This window comes from Oryctolagus cuniculus, chromosome 1 (assembly GCF_051225735.1).
Source record: "Oryctolagus cuniculus isolate XC-2025 breed Fujian yellow rabbit chromosome 1, ASM5122573v1, whole genome shotgun sequence".
NCBI lineage: Eukaryota > Metazoa > Chordata > Mammalia > Lagomorpha > Leporidae > Oryctolagus > Oryctolagus cuniculus.
Window position 1 is genome coordinate 118,993,251 of NC_142867.1, and position 21,495 is coordinate 119,014,745.

Genomic DNA, 21,495 nt, shown 5'->3' on the forward strand with positions numbered 1-21,495 from the left:
TGCAGGGGCCCAAGGACTTGGGCCATCTTCTACTGCTTTCCCAGATTATAAGCAGAGAGCTGGATCGGAAGTAAAACAGCTCAGACATGAACTGCCGCCCATATGGGATGCTGGTGCCACAGGCAGAGGCTTAGCCTATTACGCCTCAGTGCCAGGCCCCATAATAGGTTCTTTTTGTTTCTTTTTTTTAATACAAGTACCATGCTGGTTTTACCAACATAGCTTTGTAGTATACTTTTTTTTAAAAAAGATTTATTTTATTAATTTGAAAGGCAAATTTTACAGAGAGAAAAGTAGACAGAGAGAGAGAGAGAGAGAGTTAGAGAGTTCTTCCATCCACTGGTTCACTCCCCAAATGGCTGCATGACTGGAGCTGAGCTGATCTGAAGCCAGGAGCCAGGAGCTTCTTCCAGGTCTCCCACAGGGGTGCAGAGGCCCAAGGACTTGGGGCATCCTCTGCTGCTTTCCAAAGCCATGGCAGAGAGCTGGATTGGAAGTAAAGCAGGTGGGGCTTTATCCAGTGCCCATATGGGATGCCTACACTGCAGGCTGGGGCTTTAACCTGCTGTGCCACACGCTGGCACCCATATGAGTTCTTAATAGATTTTCCCTGAATGAATGAATTGCCTTTTCTGGGTCTCTTTCTGCCTCGTGAAGAAGACTCTGTAAGGAGTCCCTAGTGTGGCCATGCTTAAGGCTCTGGGTCAGCTGAAGCAAGCAGGATCACCAGGGTCCTTCCCTACTTGACTGAGTTGGAGGATGAAACTAGGATTTCAGGCAGTGTGTGTTGGGTGGGGGGTGGGCTACTTGGTACAGCAGTTAGGATGCCACTTGGGTTTGAGACCCTGGTCTGCTTCCTATTCCAGTTTCCTGCTGATGCATCCCTTGGGAGGGAGCCAGTAGTTGGGCCCCTGTCACCAGGTAGTTGGAGCTCAAGTAGTTGAGTTTATGCCACCAATGTGGGTTGAGTATTGGGCACCTGGCTCCTGGCCCAGCCCTGGATATTGCAAGGATTTGGGGAGTGAACCAGCAGATGCTAGATTGATCTCTCTCTCTCTGCTCGCTGAATAAAAAATAAGTAAATAAACATTAAAAGAGGACTCCCAACCTTTAAAGAAAACAACTAGGATTTTGCAGCGTCTGGCTGGGCTTTCTATTATAGACAGAATCATGAAAGCACATGCTTTTTTCCATGGGGACTAAATTTGGAGAAACAGCTACGGGATCACATTGGATCAGACTTTCTTGGGTTGAAGCAGGAAAGGAGAACTGCTATCTATACAACCTACCAGCTGTTTAAAGCCTAGTGGTACAATTATCAGAATTTTAGGACTTCCCTACCTCATCTCTGGGTTTTCTCCAGACTGAGGTTGGCTTTAGAAGACTGGGTTGCAGTCCCACCTGGTCTGGCTTTCCCTGGGTTCTGGCTTGGAAACTTTCTCCCTGTGCCCAGCAGTCTAGCACTTCACACCCAGATCAGCCCCTGAGTCCACTGTGTATAAGAAGACAGTAGTTCCAGAGTATTCACTGGGACTTGAAGTGTTCTGAGCTAAGGCATCCAGAGGCATTCCAGCCCCTACCTCCTTCCTCTACTAATCTCTTCCATATTCCAGCTTCTAATGCCCCTAAATGAACCAAAGAATCAGTCAGCTCAGCCCTTGTGATTTTTGTGGCCTGGTTCAAAAAGATGAACTGAGTCTAATGGAGTCCTGTCATGGGAATTTATAGTTGTTGCACAGAAATAGAGACAACTAACTCTAGAGAGCGGAGTTGAAAGGTCATTTAGACTCACGTGCTAAGACCACTACTGAGGGCCAAAGGAAGGATGAGCCAGTCAATGAGTCCGGGGGATAGTAATAAACACGTGGGAGATGAGACATGTCATGCCTCCTTCAGTTTACTTTATTATTTTTAAAGGATTTATTTATTTATTTAAAAAGCAGAGTTACAGAGGGGCAGAGGCAGAGAAAGGAGAGAGAGAGAGGTCTTCCATTTGCTGGTTCACTCCCTCAGATGGCTGCAACAGCCAGAGCTGTGCCAATCTGAAGCCAGGAGCCAGGAGCTTCCTCCGGGTCTCCCACGTGAGTGCAGGAGCTCAAAGACTTGGGCCATCTTCCATTGCTATCCCAGGCCATAGCAGAGAGCTGGATCGGAAGAGGAACAGCCCGGACCCGAACTGGAGCCCATATGGGATGCCAGAACTTCAGGTGAGGGCTTCAACCCACTGCGCCACAGCACCGGCCCCACAATGTACTTCTCCTTCTCATCTTCCTGATGAGAACTCTTAACCCTTCACACACTCCCTAGGAAATCTCTTTTTTTTTTTTCAATTAAAGATTTATTTGTTTATTTGAAAGAGTTACACAGAGAGAGAAGGAGAGGCAGAGAGAGAAAGAGAGAGAGAGAGACAGACACAGGCCGGAGATGCGCCGATCCGAAGTCAGGAGCCAGGAGTTTCCGCCAGGTCTCCCACACAGGTATAGGGGTCCAAGGACTTGGGCCATCTTCCGCTTTCCCAGGCCATAGCAGAGAGCTCGATCAGAAGTGGAGCAGCCAGGACTCAAACCAGCACCCATATGAGATGCTGGCACTGCAGGCGGTAGCTTTCCCCACTACGCTACAGTGCCAGCCCCTGTGGGGAGCAACCCGGACTAGACTAAGTTACTGGAATTAAGACTTATTCTATGCATCTGCTCTCCCACAATATGGCGCTGAGAAGGGAGAAACAGCTTCTACGCAGCTGCCTCCAGTTCAACCAATAAACTGTAGGACCTGCTCCTGATTGGAGGAGAGCAGCGTACTCGGCGTGTGGGTAGCAGAGTTGGGATTGGTGGAAAAGGACTATAAAGGAGGAGAGAGACGGCATGCACCAGGAACATCTAAGGGGAACATCTGAAGGAACACCTGTGCAGCCCCCGAGAGAGCCGGCCGGCTGGCGGTGTGCCGCTCCCCCGTGGAAGTGGGGAAAGTGGCTAGGGGGAACCGCCCTTCCACGGAGGTGGAAGGGATGGTAGCCAACCCGGGAAGAACCAGCAGCAAACCCGGGGAGGGCCGAGCAGACAAAAGAACAGCGCAGGGTCCTGTGTCGTTCCTCCACGAAGACGGGGAGCGACAAGTCCCCTCCCTGGGAAATCTTATCCTTGTCAATCACCATCTATGAATTGAAGACTCTCCAATAATTCCAATCTGGTATTAGACCCCTCTCTCCTTAGCTTAGAGTCATATATTGTGTTACTAGATGGACGTTCCTATCTGGATATTCTCGATATCTCAGACTCAATGTTTGTAACATCATATTCATCATTTGCATCCCAGCTGTGTTCCTGGGACCTTTAGCTTGATAACTGTTACTGTCATCATCTCAGACACTAGAACCAGGATCCTGGGTGCTGCCCTGCACTCCTCTCTTGCCCTTCACACCTTACGTTTTACCTCTAACTAGTTTTTCAGTTTACCAGCTCTCAGATTCAGGTTCTCATCTTCTTTTAAATTACTGGAATAAATAGCTCCCTATTTGTCTCTATTGCCTTCAGCATACCTTTCCTTTAGAAGGGGGATCTGTGTTTCTTCCTCTCAATGAATGTGCTTGGTATTTGTTATATGAGAGGCCAACATATTCATTGTCTTAAACTAGAAACTAATACAAGATGCATTTCTGGGAATGAATGATTATAATCTTAGCCTTGGAAAGGGAAGGGCAGAATGGGTGAACATTAAGATATTAGTGTTGTGAAGCTACATTTATTTTTTCATGAAACTAGAATATATCTATTAGCCTTAAATTGCATTGACCACATTGAAGGGATAGAACAGAGGGAACTGATTTAGCAGAGCAGGATGTAAAACCTAACTACCTATAGAGGGAGATAGTGGCAAGAGTCAGCTTATATCTCCCATTACTATCAGAATAAGGTGTGAGTTGATGCAATAAACATTGCTTAGGAGGGGCCAGGCATTTGATGCAGTAGCACAAGCCACTGGAATAGGAATCCTGGCTACTTGGCTTCTGATCCAGCCTCTTGTTAATGTTATCCTGGGAGTTAGCAGGTGATGGTTTAAGTAGTTGTGTTCCTACCACCCACGTGGGAGACCAGGTTGGAATTTCTAGCCCAGCCCTGACTTTATCAGACATTTAGGAAGTGACAGGTGGATAGAAACTCTCTCCCTGTGAGTCTCAGTCTCTGCCTCTCTGCCTTGAAAAGAACAATTTTTTTTTTTAAGAAACCAAGTTTTCGGGGCTGGTGCTGTGGCACAGGAGGTTAATCCTCCTCCTGCGGTGCTGGCATCCCATATGGGTGCCAGTTCTAGTCCCAGCTTCTCCCCTTCCAACCCAGCTCTCTGCTGATGGCCTGGGAAAGCCTTGGGCGCCTGCACCCGTGTGGGAGACCTGGAGGAAGCTCCTGGCTCCTGGCTTCAAATCGGCCGAGCTCCAGCTGTCGCCGCCGTTTGTGAGTGAACCAACGGATACAGACCTTTCTCTCTGTCTCTTCCTCTCATTGTCTGTAACTCTACCTGTCAAATAAATAAAATAAAATATTTTTTAAAAAAAGAAACCAAGATTTCTTAAAAGTTTATATAAGAGGGGCCGGCACTGTGGCTTAGAGGGTAAAGCCGCCGCCTGCACTGCTGGTATCCCATATGGGTGCCAGTTCAAGTCCCAGCTGCTCCACTTCTGATCCAGCTCTCTTCTATGGCTTGGGAAAGCAGTAGAAGATTACCCAAATCCTTGGGTCTCTGTACCCACATGGGAGACCCAGAAGAAGCTCCTGGCTCCTGGCTTCAGATCGGCCCAGCTCTGGCTATTGCAACCATTTGGGGAGTGAATCAATGAATGGAGGACTTTTCCTCTTTCTCTCTCTTTCTCTCTCTGCCTTTCAAATCAATCAATCAATTTTTTCTAAAAAAAAGTCTATATAGGAGGAATTAAGACCTGCAGCTCTTCCCTTTCTCCTGAGTTCAGATCCAGATATCCAGTTTCCAGCTATCCCAATTTCAAATATCTAGGTAAAAACCCCACCCCTACCTCCTTGGGAGACAGGAGATCTGTTCTTTGGTAAGAGGTTTAGTGCAGGGAGCACAGGTACAGGGGTTAGGAGTGGGGATGGGGTGGCATGCTGACAACTGCAAGATTCCATGGAAGTCTGAGTATCTAACAGTGATCTCTGCTGTCCTCTTCTCTTCCCAACGTCCTAAATACCAGTGGGCAGGCTCTGCTTGCCCCTCCCTCCCTCCCTAGAGAAGAGATCTGCACATCTTTCTTTGCAGAAATCAGATAGTTCCGGATTTGATATTTGAGTAAACCAAAGAGAGTAGTTGTTCTAAATTTTGAGAGTTGTTGATTTCTAGTTTTATTCCTTTATGATCTGAGAAGATACATGGTATGATTTCAACCTTTTAAAATTTGCTGAGACTTGATTTGTGGCCTTATATGTGGTCTAATCTAGAAAATGTTCCATGTGATGATGAGAAGAATGTGTATTCTGTAGCTGTTGGGTGAAACGTCCTGTAAATGTCTGTTAGGTTCATTTGCTCAATAGTATATTTTCACTCCAATGTATCTTTATTGAATTTATATCTGTATAACTTGTCAATTGATGAGAGCAGGGTGTTACAGTTACTACCTTTTATCATATTGGAGTCTATCTCTCCCTTTAGGTTTTTATTTCTTTTTTTAGAGATTTATTTATTTATTTATTTGAAAGTCAGAGTTAACACACAGAGAGAAGGAGAGGCAAAGAGAGAGAGAAAGGTCTTCCATCTGCTGGTTCACTCCCCAATTGGCTGCAATGGCTGGAGGTGTGCTGATGTGAAGCCAGAGCCAGGAGCTTCTTCCAGGTCTTCTATCTGGGTGTAGGGCCCCAAGGACTTGGGGCATCTGGTACTGCTTTCCCAGGCCATAGCAGAGAGCTGGACCAGAAGTGGAGCAGCCGGGACCTGAACCGGTGCCCATATGGGAATTCCAGCACTGCAGGGGGCAGCCTTACCTGCTACACCACAGTGCCAGCCCCTTCTCTTTAGGTTTAATAGTATTTGCTATATATATAGGGTGGTCTTATTTTGGGTCCATATATATTTATGATTGCCTTGTCTTCTTGCTGAGTAGAACCTTTTGTCAAAATGTAATGTCCTTCTTTGTCTTTTTTTATAGTCTTTGATTTAAAGAATGTTTCATCTGATATCAGTATAGCTATGCCTGCTCGCCTTTGATTTCCATTTGCTTAGTATATCTTTTTCCATCTCTTCACTTTCAATCTGTGTGTATTTTTGTTTATGATGTGAGTTTCTTGTAGACAGCAAATAGTGGGGTCGTGGTTTTTAATCCACTCAGCCAACCTAAGTCTTTTGGTTGGTGAATTTAATCCATTTACATTCAAGGTTAGTATTGATAGATAAGAACTAAGACTTGCCATTTTGTTGATTGGATAATGATTTTACCTGTTCTATTAGTGATTTTTGTGGTGACATGTGTTTTCATGTTTACTTCCAATGCAGAACCACCCTTCAAAATGTCTTGTAATGCTGCTGGTGGTGAATTATGTTTTTGGTTATCTGGAAAATATTTCATTTCTCCTTCACTTTTAAAGGATAGCTTTGCTGTAAATAATATTCTTGGTTGGCAGTTTCTTCTTTTAAGACTTTAGCTATATCACCCACTGTAGGGTTACTGCTGAGAAGTTGATGTTAACCTAGTTGGTTTTCCCTTATATGTAACTTGATGCTTTTCTCTTACTGTCCTTAGGATTCTTTCCTTTAATTTTGACAATTTGACAACAATATGCCTTGAAGAAGACTTTGTGGTTCTTTGTACATCTTGTATCTGGATATCCATCTCTTTCAAGACCTGGAAAATTTTCAACTATTATTTTATTTAGTAGGTTCTCAATGGCTTTTTCCTTTTCTTCTCCTTCAGGAATACATATAACACGAATATTTGGTCATTAATGGTGTCCCATATTTCATGTAGACTTTCTTCATTCTTTTTAATTCTTTTCTCTTTATTTTTGTCTGATTGGGTTGTTTCAAAATTCTTGTCCTTGAGGTCAGAACGTTTTTCTTCCACTTGATCTATTCTTCTGTTAAAGTTGTCAATCATATTTTTTATTTCACTGATTGAAAATCTATTCTCCAAAATTTCTATTTGGTTCTTCTTAATGAGTTCTATCTCCTTAGTAATATTTTCATTCATTTCACTCATTGATTTTCTTATTTCTTTGATCTATCTGTACTCTTCTTGCATCTCATTGAGTTTCCTTATAATCACTATTTTGAATTCCATTATCTGTCTCTTCATAGATTTCCTTCCGTTCAGGATCTAATCTGAAGGATTATTGCGCTCTTTTGGAGGTATCATGCTACCTTCTTCATGTCTCCTGTGTCCCTCCCTTGACATCTGCCCACCTGGTGTACCCATCCCTTCTTCTCTATGGAGTAGGTTTTATTGGAAAAGAGTTTATGGTTTAGCTGGAATGCAGAATATCGCTTGACTTATTGCTTTGGCTTTGGTTCTAAGTGAGCCCGGGAGTGTATTCTCTGAGTGATTTCTTTTGTCTTAATCAAAGTCAGCTATGGGGGTCGGCACTGTGGCATATCAGGTAAATCTGCCACCTGCAGTGCCAGCATCCCATAATGGGCACTGGTTCAAGTCCTGGCTGCTCCACTTCTCTCTGTTTAACTCTGACTTTCAGATAAATAAATAAATATTTAAAAAAATTACCATTGGTGGAATTGAACTCTCTCTTTTTTCTTTTCAGATTTATTTATTGAAAGGCAGAGTAACAGAGGGATCGCAGGAGAGAGAGAGACATAGATAGAAAAGAGATCTATAGGCTGGTTCACTCCCCAAATGGCTGTAATGGTTGGGGCTGGGGCTGGGCCAGGTCAAAGCCAGGAACCAGGAACTCCATCCAGGTCTTCCATGTGGGTGACAGGGACCCAAGCACTTGGGTTATCTTCCACTGCTTCCCCAGGCATATTAGCAGGGAGCTGGATCAGAAGAAGAGTGGCGGGACTTCAGCTGACATTGTGATATGGGATGCCAGCGCTGCTAGCCTACTGTGCTGTCACTGGAGAAGAGCCTGTGGAAACTGTGAGGTTCTTGGTTTCACACAGAAAGAATTCAGGCGTGAGACAGAGAGTGAAGTAATAAGGTTTTACTGGGGACAGGGCATCTGTCAGAATGGAAAGGACTGGGAGAAAGTGCCCAGTCAATTGGACTCGGGGAGAGCGAGGTAACATGGTTGGATGGAGAGAATACACCTGGGCAGGCCAAGTGGGCAACTCAGCAGAGAGCAGAGAGCTGAGTGAGCAGTCTCTGTTTGGACTCCCGGTTTTTAAGGGAGTCTCTTTACTCCCTACCCCTCCTCCTCCAGGACACAGGATGGGGAGCCCTGGTGAAAGGGTTTGTTGGGTGAAAATTAGCAAATTCCTCCCCAGGTTTGCTGACACCAGGCAGAGTAGAGGGGCTTCCCTTAGGGCATCTGTGAAGGTTTTATTGCCCCATGTTATCAGGTCAGGTAGCCCATTTGGTTCTGAGGAGAGAGAATTCTCCTGGGAGCTTTCCTTGGAGGAAGGGCTGGGACCACCTGGGAGGTTATCAGGGTCTGAGCAGGACTTTGAAGTGCAAGATGCTGGGCTTCTGGAGCTTCCAAAGCAGATGCTGGTTTCTTCAGGCCCTTCTCACACACACAGGCTAATTTTTAACTTCCTACCTTACAGCCCACAATGCAGGCCCCTGAGCTGAACTTTGTAACTTTCTAACTTTTTTCATGACAGCCCCCCAATTCTGAACCTATGTAGGCCTCCTAGTGAGGCCTACATCTCATTAACATACAGAAGGAAATCAATTCCAAGGATTATAGGAGCTTTGTGCCAGGGTCAAAGACCAAAGATACATGGATTTTTTTTGTATTGCATCACAAAGAAATTCCTATGATGACAATAAAGGCAGGTTCCAGTATAACCACTGCGCATCAGGCTTAGGGAACAACCCACCTAGATTAGAGCAAGGAATGGAAGGCTCAAAGTGGAAGTTGCAGAAAAATGACAGAATAGTATATTGGCTGATGGCACTGATGGCCATGTGGAAATTTCCATTGAGGGGCTGTTGGAGGGTGTAGAAAGCTTAGCCACAAGTCAGAGTTAGGCAGATGATAACACAGGTGATTACTATTTGCAGGAAAAAGAAAAAGTGTGCTCATTTGCTTTGCGAGTAATTGAAGTATATCACAGGGCTCAGTTGCAGTTCACAGGAAGTAGTCTGGTTAGCTATTTTCAGCAGAAAGGTAACTAGAACAAGGAATTGGGTGCTTATATATGACCTGACTAGGGCCATTTGCTGGAGGCTGGGCCTCTGGGCATGGCTCCCTGAACTACTCCTAGAACTGGCCCCCTGGAGGAGCTGCCTACTCTGTCACAATCAGGAAAGTCACCCTGGAGTGTTCCCATAGGAGCTGTTGGCCTCAGGAATCGAGATGCTTCTGCCTGCCTGTCTCTTAGCTGTGAATCCACATTATGCCTGCTATATCGGCACCATAAAAAAATGGCTGTCTTGTACCTCTTCACTCAGCATCATAAAGCTGGATATCAGAATGCTGGTCCTGCTGAAAGAATGAAACAAAGCAAAAAAAATCCACAAATTTCTTCAATATGCTCATCACCAGGAACCTGGACACAGCTACGTTCTAAATAATTACTGAAAACATCCAGAACCCTCGTTGCAAAGGCATTTGGGAAATGCAGCTCTTGGCTTCCCAGGAAGAAACAGTCCCAGAAGGGGCTGGAGGTCTTGGGTGCTAATCCACCAAGGCCAGAACAACATAATCTCCCATTTCAATGCCTTCATTTTTTTTTTTTTCAATTAAAAACCTGTTTGTTTCATTTTCTTGAAAGCCAGAGAGACAAATCCAGAGATTGCTTATCTACTGGTTCATTCCCCAAAGGCTTGCAAGAGCCTGAGCTGTGTCTGACCAAAGCTGGGAGCCAGAAACTCCACCCAGATGTAGTGTCAGGAACCAAACCACTGGAGCCATCGCCTTCTGCCTCTCTTGAGCATTACCAGGAAGCAGGAGGTGGGAGCTGAGCCAGCTTTGAGCCCAGATATTCCGATAGGGGATGCTGGCTTCCCAAGTGGTGTCTTAACCCCTGCACCAAACGCCCACCACGGGGGAGGCAGGGTGAGCTTCACATTTCCAGCTTCTTCTGCCTGGAGTCCTTTTCCCTCAGTGACCAAGGTTCCATCCTCGATCTAACTCATCAGGCTCCTCAGAGCCCTCTGCTGAAGGAGGCCTGAACTTGGGTTCCCTCTCCGTCTTTGTGAAATCCACTTTGAGCAAGAATCCTGCTAAATCAGTTTAGTAAAAATCCCCCACCCTGGGTGTCTGATCACCCTCATTATCTTATCACCATGGCCTGCCTCTAGCAAGAATTCTGTTGAGTCAGGCTAGCAAGAATCTCCCTTGCTCTGGTGCTTCCTCTTAGCAATATCCCCTCTACTGCTGCCAGCCTTACTCCTGTACTGTAAAGCCCATTTGTCCTTCTCATTGGTAAAGCCCAATCTCTCTACTGCTGTGATTCCTATGCCTATCATGACAGTCCCCCCTTGAATAGTCGTCCTTATCATTATCAAGAGCGAAGACTTTTTTTTAAGCAGCAGATAGCTGCCTGCTTTCCTCCCCCAATCATTTATTTCATTCAAATGAATGAATGAATTAGTGAATGATTCAAATATCCTTTCTCAGAAGGACGTCCCAAAAAAGACTTCCTGTCATGTCTACACTTTCAAACTCCTTCTCTTTTCTTCATTGCCTTTGTCACTACCAGACATATTTTGTGTCAGATGTTTATCATCTGTGCAGGTTTCATCTGTGTGTTCACTTCTTTATCCCCACAGCCCAGCATATATTAGACGTTCAGTAGAGATCTGAAGGGATGAATAAACATTGATCCATGTTGAATTGTGAGCTAGTTCTACAGAGAGCATGGAGGGGAGGGAAGGGGAAGGTGTAAGGGAGGTAAATCCTGCTGTGTCATAAGAAGTCACTAGGTAATAGCTAAGAATGCTGAATCAGAGAAAGTGATATTTTACATGGAGGTAAGTCCCTGAAGAATAAGCCAAGAGCAACTGGTAAGGTGGGTGGGAGCGCTAGGTGTGGTAGGGGAGTGTAGGGGAGGACTGCTGATCTTCATAAGCAACTAGTCACACATGTAGATATCACCTAATTACCTGAAACTCAGAGAAATCAAGACAAGTATAGTAGGAGAATTTCCATTTCATATGCTTCTTACAACTTGTTCAGCAGGAATTCTTTCCTAACCTTTCTAGGGAACAATCTATGTTTTTGGAAAACCGTTTGCGAAAACTAGCCGTCAAAGGTAGAAGCACCTAGGAGACCAAAGAGGCAGACGAATCCAGGGTTACATAGAATATAACTTATTAGGGACGGAACTGTGTCTTTTGGGCAGCAGCCAAGCGTGAAGATACCTACAACCTGAGGCAGGAGGAAGGGGTTTATATGCCAAACTAAACAAAGGTGGCCTTTGGCCAATTGCAATGTACCTAGACTTTCTCAAGAAACATTAACATAGTGGGCATCAGTTAAGAAACATTCCAGGCATCAGTGACTGTAAAGTGCTTGGTAGACTGTCTTAATGACTTTGTTTATTCAATAGGTTTTGAAATGAGTACTAAAGCCACGTAGTAGCCAAGATTTTGGTTATGGCCAAGATGACTGCCATCGTGGTAAAGCTAAATCCCTACACAGGCCACAACCACCGGTCCATTCTGCTCCCAAAATCTGTTCCTGGAGGTCTCTGAAGCCCAGGTGGTCACCAGGAGGCATCTCTTATAGTTTGTGCTCCTGTGTGCTCTGGATCAGCCAGAGAGGAGGATAAGAACTGAAAGGACATCAGTTGTTTCTGGTGCAGATTCTCCTGTTTTCAGGTCCCAGCATCTGCTGACTTGTGGCTTTTCCCAGCACTGTCAGAAAGGAAGTGCACCATCAGATTTGCATTTTATTTATTTATTTATTTATTTAAAAAAGATTTACTTTTTATTCAAAAAGCAGAGTGATAGGGTGGGAGGGGGGAGAGAGAGAGGTATCTTCCATCTGTTGGTTCACTCCCCAAATTTCTTTTCTCCATCTGGGTCTCCCACATAGGCAGCAGGAAACCAAGAACTTGGGCCATCCTCTGTTGCCTTCCCAGGCCCATTAGCAGGGAGCTGGATTGGAAACAGGGCAGAAGGGACTCGAACCAGCACTCTGATATGAGATGTTAGTATCTCAGGCTGTGCTTTAACTCTCTGCACCATGATGCCAGCCCATAGATTTGAGTTTGAATACAGTCTCACTGGTTTGTGGCTCCATGACCTTGCAGAGAGACCCTTGCTGGGTCTCAGTGGCCTCAGTTGCAAGATGGGGATAATATCAGTTCCTGTGTCTCAGGTTTTGGAGGATTAAATGAGGCAATCTGGGTCAGACACCCAGCATAAAGCTTGGCACAGTGGGCATTATAAAGGGTAGTCACCGAATGCAAGGGTTCTCATTCCCTTTAGGGTTTAAGTTTGGCTGATACTGTAATAAATATTCACTGTATGGCTTGTTATTATACTTTACAATTTACCCATTTATGGCAATGATGCGAGGCATATATTACCCCTGTTTTACAGAGAGCCTGAACTATATGTTGTTTATCTAGTTTATCTTGACTTTTTGTCACATAAATCTCATGACCCCATAATTCTCTTTGACTAATAATAATGTGTCCTGGACATATTCCGGGGCAATGGTTCTAGTGAACACAACCAGGGCAGGTGGCAGGCAGGGAGGAGCCTTAGAGCTCTGAGGAGTTCCCAGCAGGCCTGAGGCCAGCCCCTGACTACAGCCCTCTACTGCTGCTCCGCCATCCTGACCTGGCCATGCACACCCTGTCCCAAAGAAACCATCTCAGAAGCAGAGGGACAAGTGACTTCCTCCCAGAACGCAGTGGGACCCTGCTTGTTTCAACCTTTTTCAGCTATCAGCTTCTGCCAGGTACTGTGGTGAAAGTGATCACCTAATTTCTTCTTCACTTTAACATTTTATCTCGTTTTAAACCTGTGAAAAAGAGGGAAAGAGAGACGGATTCTTTGCAGGATCACATGGTGAATAAGCCATGGTTCTGAAACTTAAGGCAGAGTCCCCAGCTGACTTCAGAGCCTAAGCTATTTTCTGATTTTGATTTATTTTAAAATTACACTGTGTGGTCTCTCAAGAACTGAAAGACATTGTAAAGGGAATGTAAGAGAAGGCAGGTTTACAAATAGTAGTGGTGAGGTGGGCTATGACTCAGTTTTAGGAGGCAGAGTAAAACAAAACCGGGAAATACTGGAGGCAAGGGGAGGGGAGAAAAGTGTCAGGAACAATGTTTATTTATTTTTAAATATTTATTTATTTGAGGGGCAGAGTTAGAGGCAGAGAGAGTGGGACAGAGAGAGGGAGAGGTCTTCCATCTGCTGGTTTACTCCCCAGATGCCAGCAATGGCTGGTGCTGGGTTGACCTGAAGCCAGGAGCCAGGAGCTTCTTCCAGTCTCCCACGTGGGTGGAGGGGCGCTAGCATTTGGGCCATCTTCCGCTGGTTTCCCATGCACATTAGCAGGGAGCTGCATTGAAAGTGGAGCAGCCAGGAGTCAAGCCAGCACCCATATTGCATGCCAGCACCACAGGCGGAGGTTTAACCTACTATGCCACAAGCACCGGCCCCCAGGAGCAATGTTTATGAAATTGGCCATTGGGATGGAACTCTAACAGTGATTCCCACTGAAGGAGAGTTTCTTCTCCAGGATACATTTGACAACGTCTAGACATTTTGGGTTGTCACAACTTGGGGATGGTGAACTATGAGATTGGGAGAGTACTGAGTACAACTGAGGGATTAAGAGTACTAAGCACAAGTGAGGGTCTTTGTGGAGACCTTTGTGGAGGTCACCATGAATGCCAAGGCAATGACTTGGTACTTAATTAGGTGAGCCAGAGAAGAACTTGGAGCCGGAGAGAAAAATGATTGTTAACTGTACTCCAGGAACTCCATCTGGGTCTCTGTGAGTTACAGGCATTCACATACAAGGCCACCATCTACTGCCGTCCAGGCACATTAGCAAGAAGCCGACTGGAAACACAGGAGCAGGAATAGAACCAGCACCCTGATATGGAGTGCAGTGTCCCAAGCAGGGCCTTTACCCATTTTGCCACAACACTGGCCCTGCGGGTTGGTCATTTAAACTTAGTGCAGCCTAGCTGCTCTCTCTGCTTCCTGGTTCACCATGCCTTACAGATGCCTGAAACAGTGGGCTGCTCCATTTTGGATTGTGAACCTCAAACTGGAAGCCAAAGTGAACCTACTAACCTCCTAGGTTTCTCCTCCCAGGTATTTTAGGTCAAGTAAGGGAAAGCTGCCTAATACAGAGAGCAAACAAAAACACCCTGTTCTGCTGTGCACTCTGACACGCTAGATGCAGACGCAGGGAGGAAGAAGGTGGGTGACAAGGAGTGTTACTGTGTTTACAGAGGGTTTGCACTTGGTCGTGAGTAGTCTCATTGCCTCTGCCTTTCGGGGGTGATCTGGTGGCACCAGGCATTAACAGTGGTTAAGTTTTGTGACCTCAGCTCTGGCTTCTCTTGATATCTCTGCAGCATCTTCTATAAAATTCTGCCTTGTTCATTTTTTGTCTCTGTGTTCTTGGATGTAATCAATGCCTCTTGCGATTCCCACCCCTCTAATTTTTTTCAATATGGAAAGTTTCTTTTCTTTTCTTTTTTCTTTTTTTTTTTTTTTTTTGACAGGCAGAGTGGACAGTGAGAGAGAGAGACAGACAGAGAGAAAGGTCTTCCTTTTTGCCATTGGTTCACCCTCCAATGGCCGCCGCAGCTGGCGCATTGTGCTGATCCAAAGGCAGGAGCCAGGTGCTTCTCCTGGTCTCCATGCGGGTGCAGGGCCCAAGCACTTGGCCCATCCTCCACTGCCTTCCCGGGCCACAGCAGAGAGCTGGCCTGGAAGAGGGGCAACCGGGACAGAATCCGGTGCCCTGACCGGGACTAGAACCCAGTGTGTTGGTGCCGCTAGGTGGAGGATTAGCCTAGTGAGCCACAGCGCCGGCCTCAATATGGAAAGTTTCAAATGTGCAGTTTGTACTAGGAAAACAAAGGGTGTGTTCATTAACATATTATATTAATTATATGAATATAATTACTGAAGTGATGCCTGCTTGTCTACCCTAGGGTTCTGGGATTGGCTGCCCCCATCCCCAGCCCACACACAGTGCACAATGTCCTCTGCACTTCCACGGGCTAAAATGAGTCTTTTCTTTTTCAAAGCAGGAAGAAATGTGAGCAGGTGCCCTGGATGGCCCCTGGCCTTGAGGAGTTTGGACAGCTGGGCCCTCTGGAAGGAGGAAAGGGGAGGAGTCCAGGGAGGGTAGGGAGAATCCCCTAGGGCTGAGGGGCACAGCAGGACCCAGGCCCTCTCCACCCAGATCATTCTACTATTAAGCTAAGTAACAGTTGCAGAAGAACCATCTAGTAAAACAGTTACTTTTAGAAGATTATAGAGAATTATGTCTGCTGACCATTTTTGTCATTATGTGGGACTGGTGCTAGGGACCTTCTTCTTCTTTTTTTTTTTTTTAAGATTTATTTGTTTTTTTGAAAGTTAGAATTACAGAGAGGCAGAGGCAAAGAGAGAGAGAGAGAGAAAGAGAGGTAGGTCCTTCATCCGCTGGTTCACTGCCCAGTTGGCTTCAACAGCTGGAGCTGCGCCGATCCAAAGCCAAGAGCCAGGAGCTTCTTCCAGGTCTCCCACATGGGTGCAGGGGCCCAAGGACTTGGGCCATCTTCTACTGCTTTCCTAGTCCATAGCAGAGAGCTGGATCGGAAGTGGAGCAGCCGGGACTCAAACTGGCACCATATGAGATGCCATATGGGATGCCGGCACTGCAGGCGGCGGCTTTACCTGCTATGTCACAGCACCGGCCCCTAGGGACCTTCTTCGTCTAGGGTGGCCATGAGCAGCATCTCTGTCAGTAGGGATCTTGTCCTTGGACACCAACTTGTGGACTCTGGGGACCCCTCCCAGCTCAGGTAGCACTGGCAGTGACTGAAGCCATGGAGCCTGCAGATTGGGGTTAGAATCTGCCAGTTTCTCTCTTTGTCCTCTTAGCAGACTGTTTTCTCATCAATAAATGGATACACTACCAACCACAACATAGGTTGTCATGTGGAGATGGGAAGCAATATTGTTCCAGGATTCTGCACTATGCCTGGTGCGTGGCAAGCTCCTGCCATCTGTGTTGTTCTAGGGTGGGGCAGATGGCACAGCCTCCTGGAACTTCAGAGCTGGGCTGGGGAATCGCGTGCCTCTGGAGGGAGTCCTCCACTTCAGTGGGTTTCCCATGCTTACACTCGGAGAGGGGTGCAGAACGGGAGGGGCGGTGCTAACTCTTCAGCTATCCCATGTGTGAATAAGAATGGATCCAGGATCTGGGATTAGCCTCTGGCTGCAGAGGAGCCTGAAGCCAAAGCTACCAACCTGTTCCTCAATATCACTACTTAAACTTTGCTCCATGTGTGTAAACAAACAGAACTCTGCTTCTAGTCTGCAGCTTGTCTGGACGATAACCTCAAATCTGCTATTTTGGGCTCAGTGCTTTATTTTAGCAACAGTGTTTGTGTACCTGCAGGTCCATCAATGGTGAGATCTGACATTAGGACTCACACCATCCTCAGGGAAGTAGTGTTCTTCAGTGTGGGAGATCATGGCACTGTCATGCCATTGTGTGCCTCACCCACCAGGGCTCATCAGCCCACACGAATCCTGCAAATCATCTGGCTGAGGCAGGCAGCCATGATTCTCTCACTTAAAAGCCAGGATAAATCTGGTGGAAACAAACTATGAAAGCGCAAGGCTTAGGGGCTGGCACTGTAGTGCAGTAGGTTAATCCTCTGCCTGCGGCGCCGGCATCCCATATGGGTGCCGGTTCTAGTCCCAGCTGCCCCTCTTCCAATCCAGCTCTCTGCTACGGCCTGGGAAAGCAGTAGAAGATGGTCCAAGGGCTTGGGCCCCTGCACCCACATGGGAGACCTGGAGGAAGCTCCTGGATCCTGGCTTCAGGTGGAAGACCTCTCTCTTTGTCTCTCCCTCTCATTGTCTGTGACTCTCTCAAATAAATAAATAAAATCTTAAAAAAAGAAAAAGAAAGTGCAAGGCTTACCAGGCAGGACCCGTGGAGGTGAGCAGAGCCAGGGACCCAGGTAGGATTCAGGACTCCGCCCAGGCTCCCTGCTCCTGCTCCAGCCCCTGATCTAGTCTCCCATTGGCCGCTGCTGCCGTGCTGGGGTTATAAAGCAGGGCTTTGCGGGGTGTGGGGCTCATAGCTCTGTGCTCCCTCTGCTGCTCCCTGGTCCTGAGGCCCCACCAGGATGGGTAAACACCTGCTGCTGCTGCTGCTGCTGCTGCTGGGGCTCTCCGTGCTGTTGGGCTGCGTGCAAGGTGAGTCCCTTAGCAGGGCGGGGCTGTGTCTGGGTGCACACAACACACTGGGGAGTTCCGGCCCCAGCCGCACCTTTAGAGGTGATGGTCCCAGCCTTCACTTCCACCCACTGTTTTCCTCTCTCCCCCCACTCCCCCAGCCCTCCCATCCCTCTCTCCTTGGCTTCCTCCACCACTCTGCTCCTCCCTTTCTTCCTCCTCCCTTGCCCTTCTTACTTGGAATCCCCGGCCCTCCCCAATTCCCCCAGCTTCCTGGCCGAGAGCCCTACATTGGCGCTGAAAGGGGGCAAGGAAGGTTCTGCTCGGACCATGCAGACAAATGCTGAGAGGTGTTAGTGAAAGGACAGGGAGGCGTGTTCCCGCCGCGGGTGGACGGTGGGCCTGGGCACCGTCCATGCGAGAGCCTGGCTGCCCGCGGGCTCCCTCTGGGGTAAGCCAGCCCAGCATCAGGCTTATCTTGCCTGCGGCAGGCACGACCCTGTGTCCGCGCATCCCTCCCGACCCGCGGCGAGGGAGGCCGGAAAGACCCTCGCTGCTCCGGGTTTGTCTTTGCAGCTCTAAAATGCTTCCAGTGCCCTCGATTCAACGCCGCCGGGACGTGTGAGAGCCTAGAGGGCGTCTGTGAGACTCGGGGGAGCCAGCAGTGCTTCCTGAAGAAGGTGTATGAAGGTAGGCGGAGCCCGGCCCGCCCACCTGGGCGGTGGCTCTGCAGGTGCCCTTCCCACCTGAACCCGGCTCCTGAGGGCCACGCCCAGTTTCTCCTTATTCCCTGGGTCGCTGCTGCTTCCCACCAATACTTACTGTCAGCTTTATCTCCTGCAGGTGGCAGCCTCCAGCACGGATCCCAGGGCTGCGAGGACTTGTGTGTCCCCATGTCTTTCTCCAGACCCAATATTGAGGTGGATTTTATGTGCTGCGGGGATCAGTCTTTCTGTAACAAGTTTGAGGCTTGAGCCTCGCTGGCTCTGCTCTGTGTTGGCGAGCCTCGCAGTCCTGCGAAGACCGGGCTGCCTTTCTGCCCAAGCCTGGAACCCTGCTCAGTCCTCAGCATAGACAGGCGCCCTCTGAATCTCCCTAATGGATTGACATTTTTAATCATTAACTAATGTCCTTTTTTGTATAATATTTTATTCTTCTGAAATCTACTTTATCTGGCTATAATAAAGATACGCTGGCTTTCTTTGAATTCGTGTTTGCACAATGTGTCTTTTCCTATCTTTTTACTTTTAACGTTATCTATATCTTTGTAAGTATTTAAATTTTTTTAACACAGCATATATTTGGTCTTGGTTTTTGATACAATTTGACCATTTCTGTTTTTAATTGAAGGCTGTCACACTATTTATATTCACTGTATTTACTAATATGGCTGGATTAAAATGTACTACATTGCTATTTTTCCCTTAGAAAAATATCTTCATAATTAATCTTGATATGAATGGAAGGGAGAGAGAGCGGGAAAGGGGAGGGTTGCGGATGGGAGGGAAGTCATTGTGGGGGGGAAGCCAATGTAATCCATAAGCTGTACTTTGGAAATCTATATTCATTAAATAAAAGTTAAAAAAATCTTCATATTTTGTGCCTTATTTTGTGTTACTTGGACACAACTGGCTCCAAAGCCAGGAGCTTCTTCCGGGTCTCCCACATGGGTGCAGGGGCCCAAGCACTTAGGCCATCTTCTACTGCCTTCCCAGGCCATAGCAGAGAGCTGGACTGGAAGAGGAGCAGCCGGGACTAGAATGGTGCCATATGGGATGGCGGTACTTCAGGCCAGGGCTTTAACCCACTGTGCCACAGCACTGGCCCTGCTAAACCTTTTAAGAATGCTAAAACACTGAGGAGAAGTTGCTCATGGGGCAAATATCACTTAAAATTGAATTTGTCCAATTTTTAAAAGTCAAAATCATTTTTTGGTGTGTGAATTGTCATATTTTATTTGCCTCTAACACATTCTGCTTGGAAATTTTATGGTGCTACAGCAAAGGTTCTGGGTGCTTTATTAGATGCTGTGTGTTTACAGCTGGGAATTTAATGTAATGTTTATACTGGAGAAGGGAAACCTGTAGGACAAAGGTGAAGACTGAGACTCCAAAATGCCTTTCCTTTCCTCTTTGCTCTGTGTGTATGTTTTTACACTATTTTAGGCATCACTAGGTACTACGCCTCCCCCTCCCATCCCCCCCCCCAAAAAAAAAAAAAAAAAACAAAGACAGGATTGAGTTTACTGGAGGCTTTTCTCTGTCTAGAGCCATCCATACTGCTACATCCTGCTTTGACTAATTCGGTCCTCCTCAGAGAAGAATGATTACAGAATCAGGTGTTATAGGACGAGCAATAATGAAGTAAACAAAGTAGAAAAGGCCTTCGATTAGAGGTTTATGTATTATTTACATTCTAAACATACATGTCAATGGCAGCATATCAAACTCCCCCTTAGGATTAAACATGACAATAGGTCTGATCTGATTTCATCATCATCTAAAAAAATCATCTATTATTTTTCACTTTATGTTTCTGTGTGGGAGCAAACTGTTGAAATCCTTACTTAATGTGTGCTAGGCTGATCTTCTGTATGTTAAGATAATTGAAAATGGATCTTGATGTGAATGGAAGGGAAGAGCGAGTGGGAGGGGGGAGGGTTGTGGGTGGGAGGGACGGTATGGGGGGGAAGCCATTGTAATCCATAAGTCGTACTTTGGAAATTCATATTCATTAAATAAAAGTTAAAAAAATAAAATAAAAAAAAACTCCCCCTTAGGGGACGGAGTGGATCTGGTGACAAGTTTCCCATTTAGAAGCAAGATACACAGCAGACTCATAGAATGGCGGATATCCTAAATAGCACTCTGGCCTCAGAATCAGCCCTTAAGGCATACAGATCTGGCTGAAAAGCCCATGAGAGTATTATAGAGTATTACAGTCATGGAAAGCCAAAACACTCTGGAAAAAAAAAAAAACACTAAATGAAAGATCTCCGCGAGTGAGATCCCAGTGGAAAGAACAGGTCATCATAGAAGGAGGTACCTTTCTCTGAAGGGAGGAGAGAACTTCCACTCTGACTACGACCTTGTCTAAATATGATAAGAGCCGGTGAAATCAAAAGGCTTCCATAGCCTTGGAAACTCCTGACAAGAGTTTGGGGTGATTACTGATGCCATAAAGAAGAGTGTCAATTTGTTAAGTCAACAACAGGAGTCACTGTGCACTTACTCCTCATGTAGGATCTTTGTCCTTACTGTGCTGTACGTTGTGATTTAATGCTATAACTTTGTGTTTCTGTGTGGGTGTAAACTGTTGAAATCTTTACTTAATATAGGCTAAACTGATCTTCTGTATACAAAGAGAATTGAAAATGATTCTTGATATGAATGGAAGGGGAGAGGGAGTGGGAAAGGGGAGGGTTGCGGGTGGGAGGGAAGTTATGGGGGGGAAGCCATTGCAATCCATAAGCTGTACTTTGGAAATTTATATTAATTAAATAAAAGTTAAAAGAAAAATGTTTCCAATTTAGTAGAGAAAATGGAGCCGGCGCCGCGGCTCACTAGGCTAATCCTCCGCCTTGCGGCGCCAGCACACCGGGTTCTAGTCCTGGTCGGGGCGCCGGATTCTGTCCCGGTTGCCCCTCTTCCAGGCCAGCTCTCTGCTGTGGCCCGGGAGTACAGTGGAGGATGGCCCAAGTGCTTGGGCCCTGCACCCCATGGGAGACCAGGATAAGTACCTGGCTCCTGCCATTGGATCAGCGCGCCAGCCGCAGCGGCCATTGGAGGGTGAACCAACGGCAAAAGGAAGACCTTTCTCTCTGTCTCTCTCTCTCACTGTCCACTCAGCCTGTCAAAAAAAAAAAAAAATTAAAAAAAAAGAAAATGGAAATAGCTTAGAAAAATGGGTCAATTTTGTTATTTTGAACATTGATGGGTTAGCGTACCTACCTAGTCTACTTGGGAAGTAATAGTATTTATATAAGCTGTTAGTATGGA

General features: G+C 46.4%; 1 protein-coding gene across 1 annotated transcript; it reads left to right on the plus strand.

Moving 5' to 3' along the window:
* The first annotated feature begins 17,391 nt into the window (after positions 1-17,391).
* On the plus strand, positions 17,392-19,003 carry LOC103348992 (protein PIP-1). Its single transcript, XM_008259653.5, has 3 exons — positions 17,392-17,518; positions 18,074-18,187; positions 18,341-19,003. The coding sequence occupies exons 1-3, from the start codon at positions 17,449-17,451 to the stop codon at positions 18,469-18,471; spliced, it is 315 nt and encodes a 104-aa protein (XP_008257875.1). The 5' UTR covers positions 17,392-17,448; the 3' UTR covers positions 18,472-19,003.
* The last annotated feature ends 2,492 nt before the right edge of the window (positions 19,004-21,495 follow it).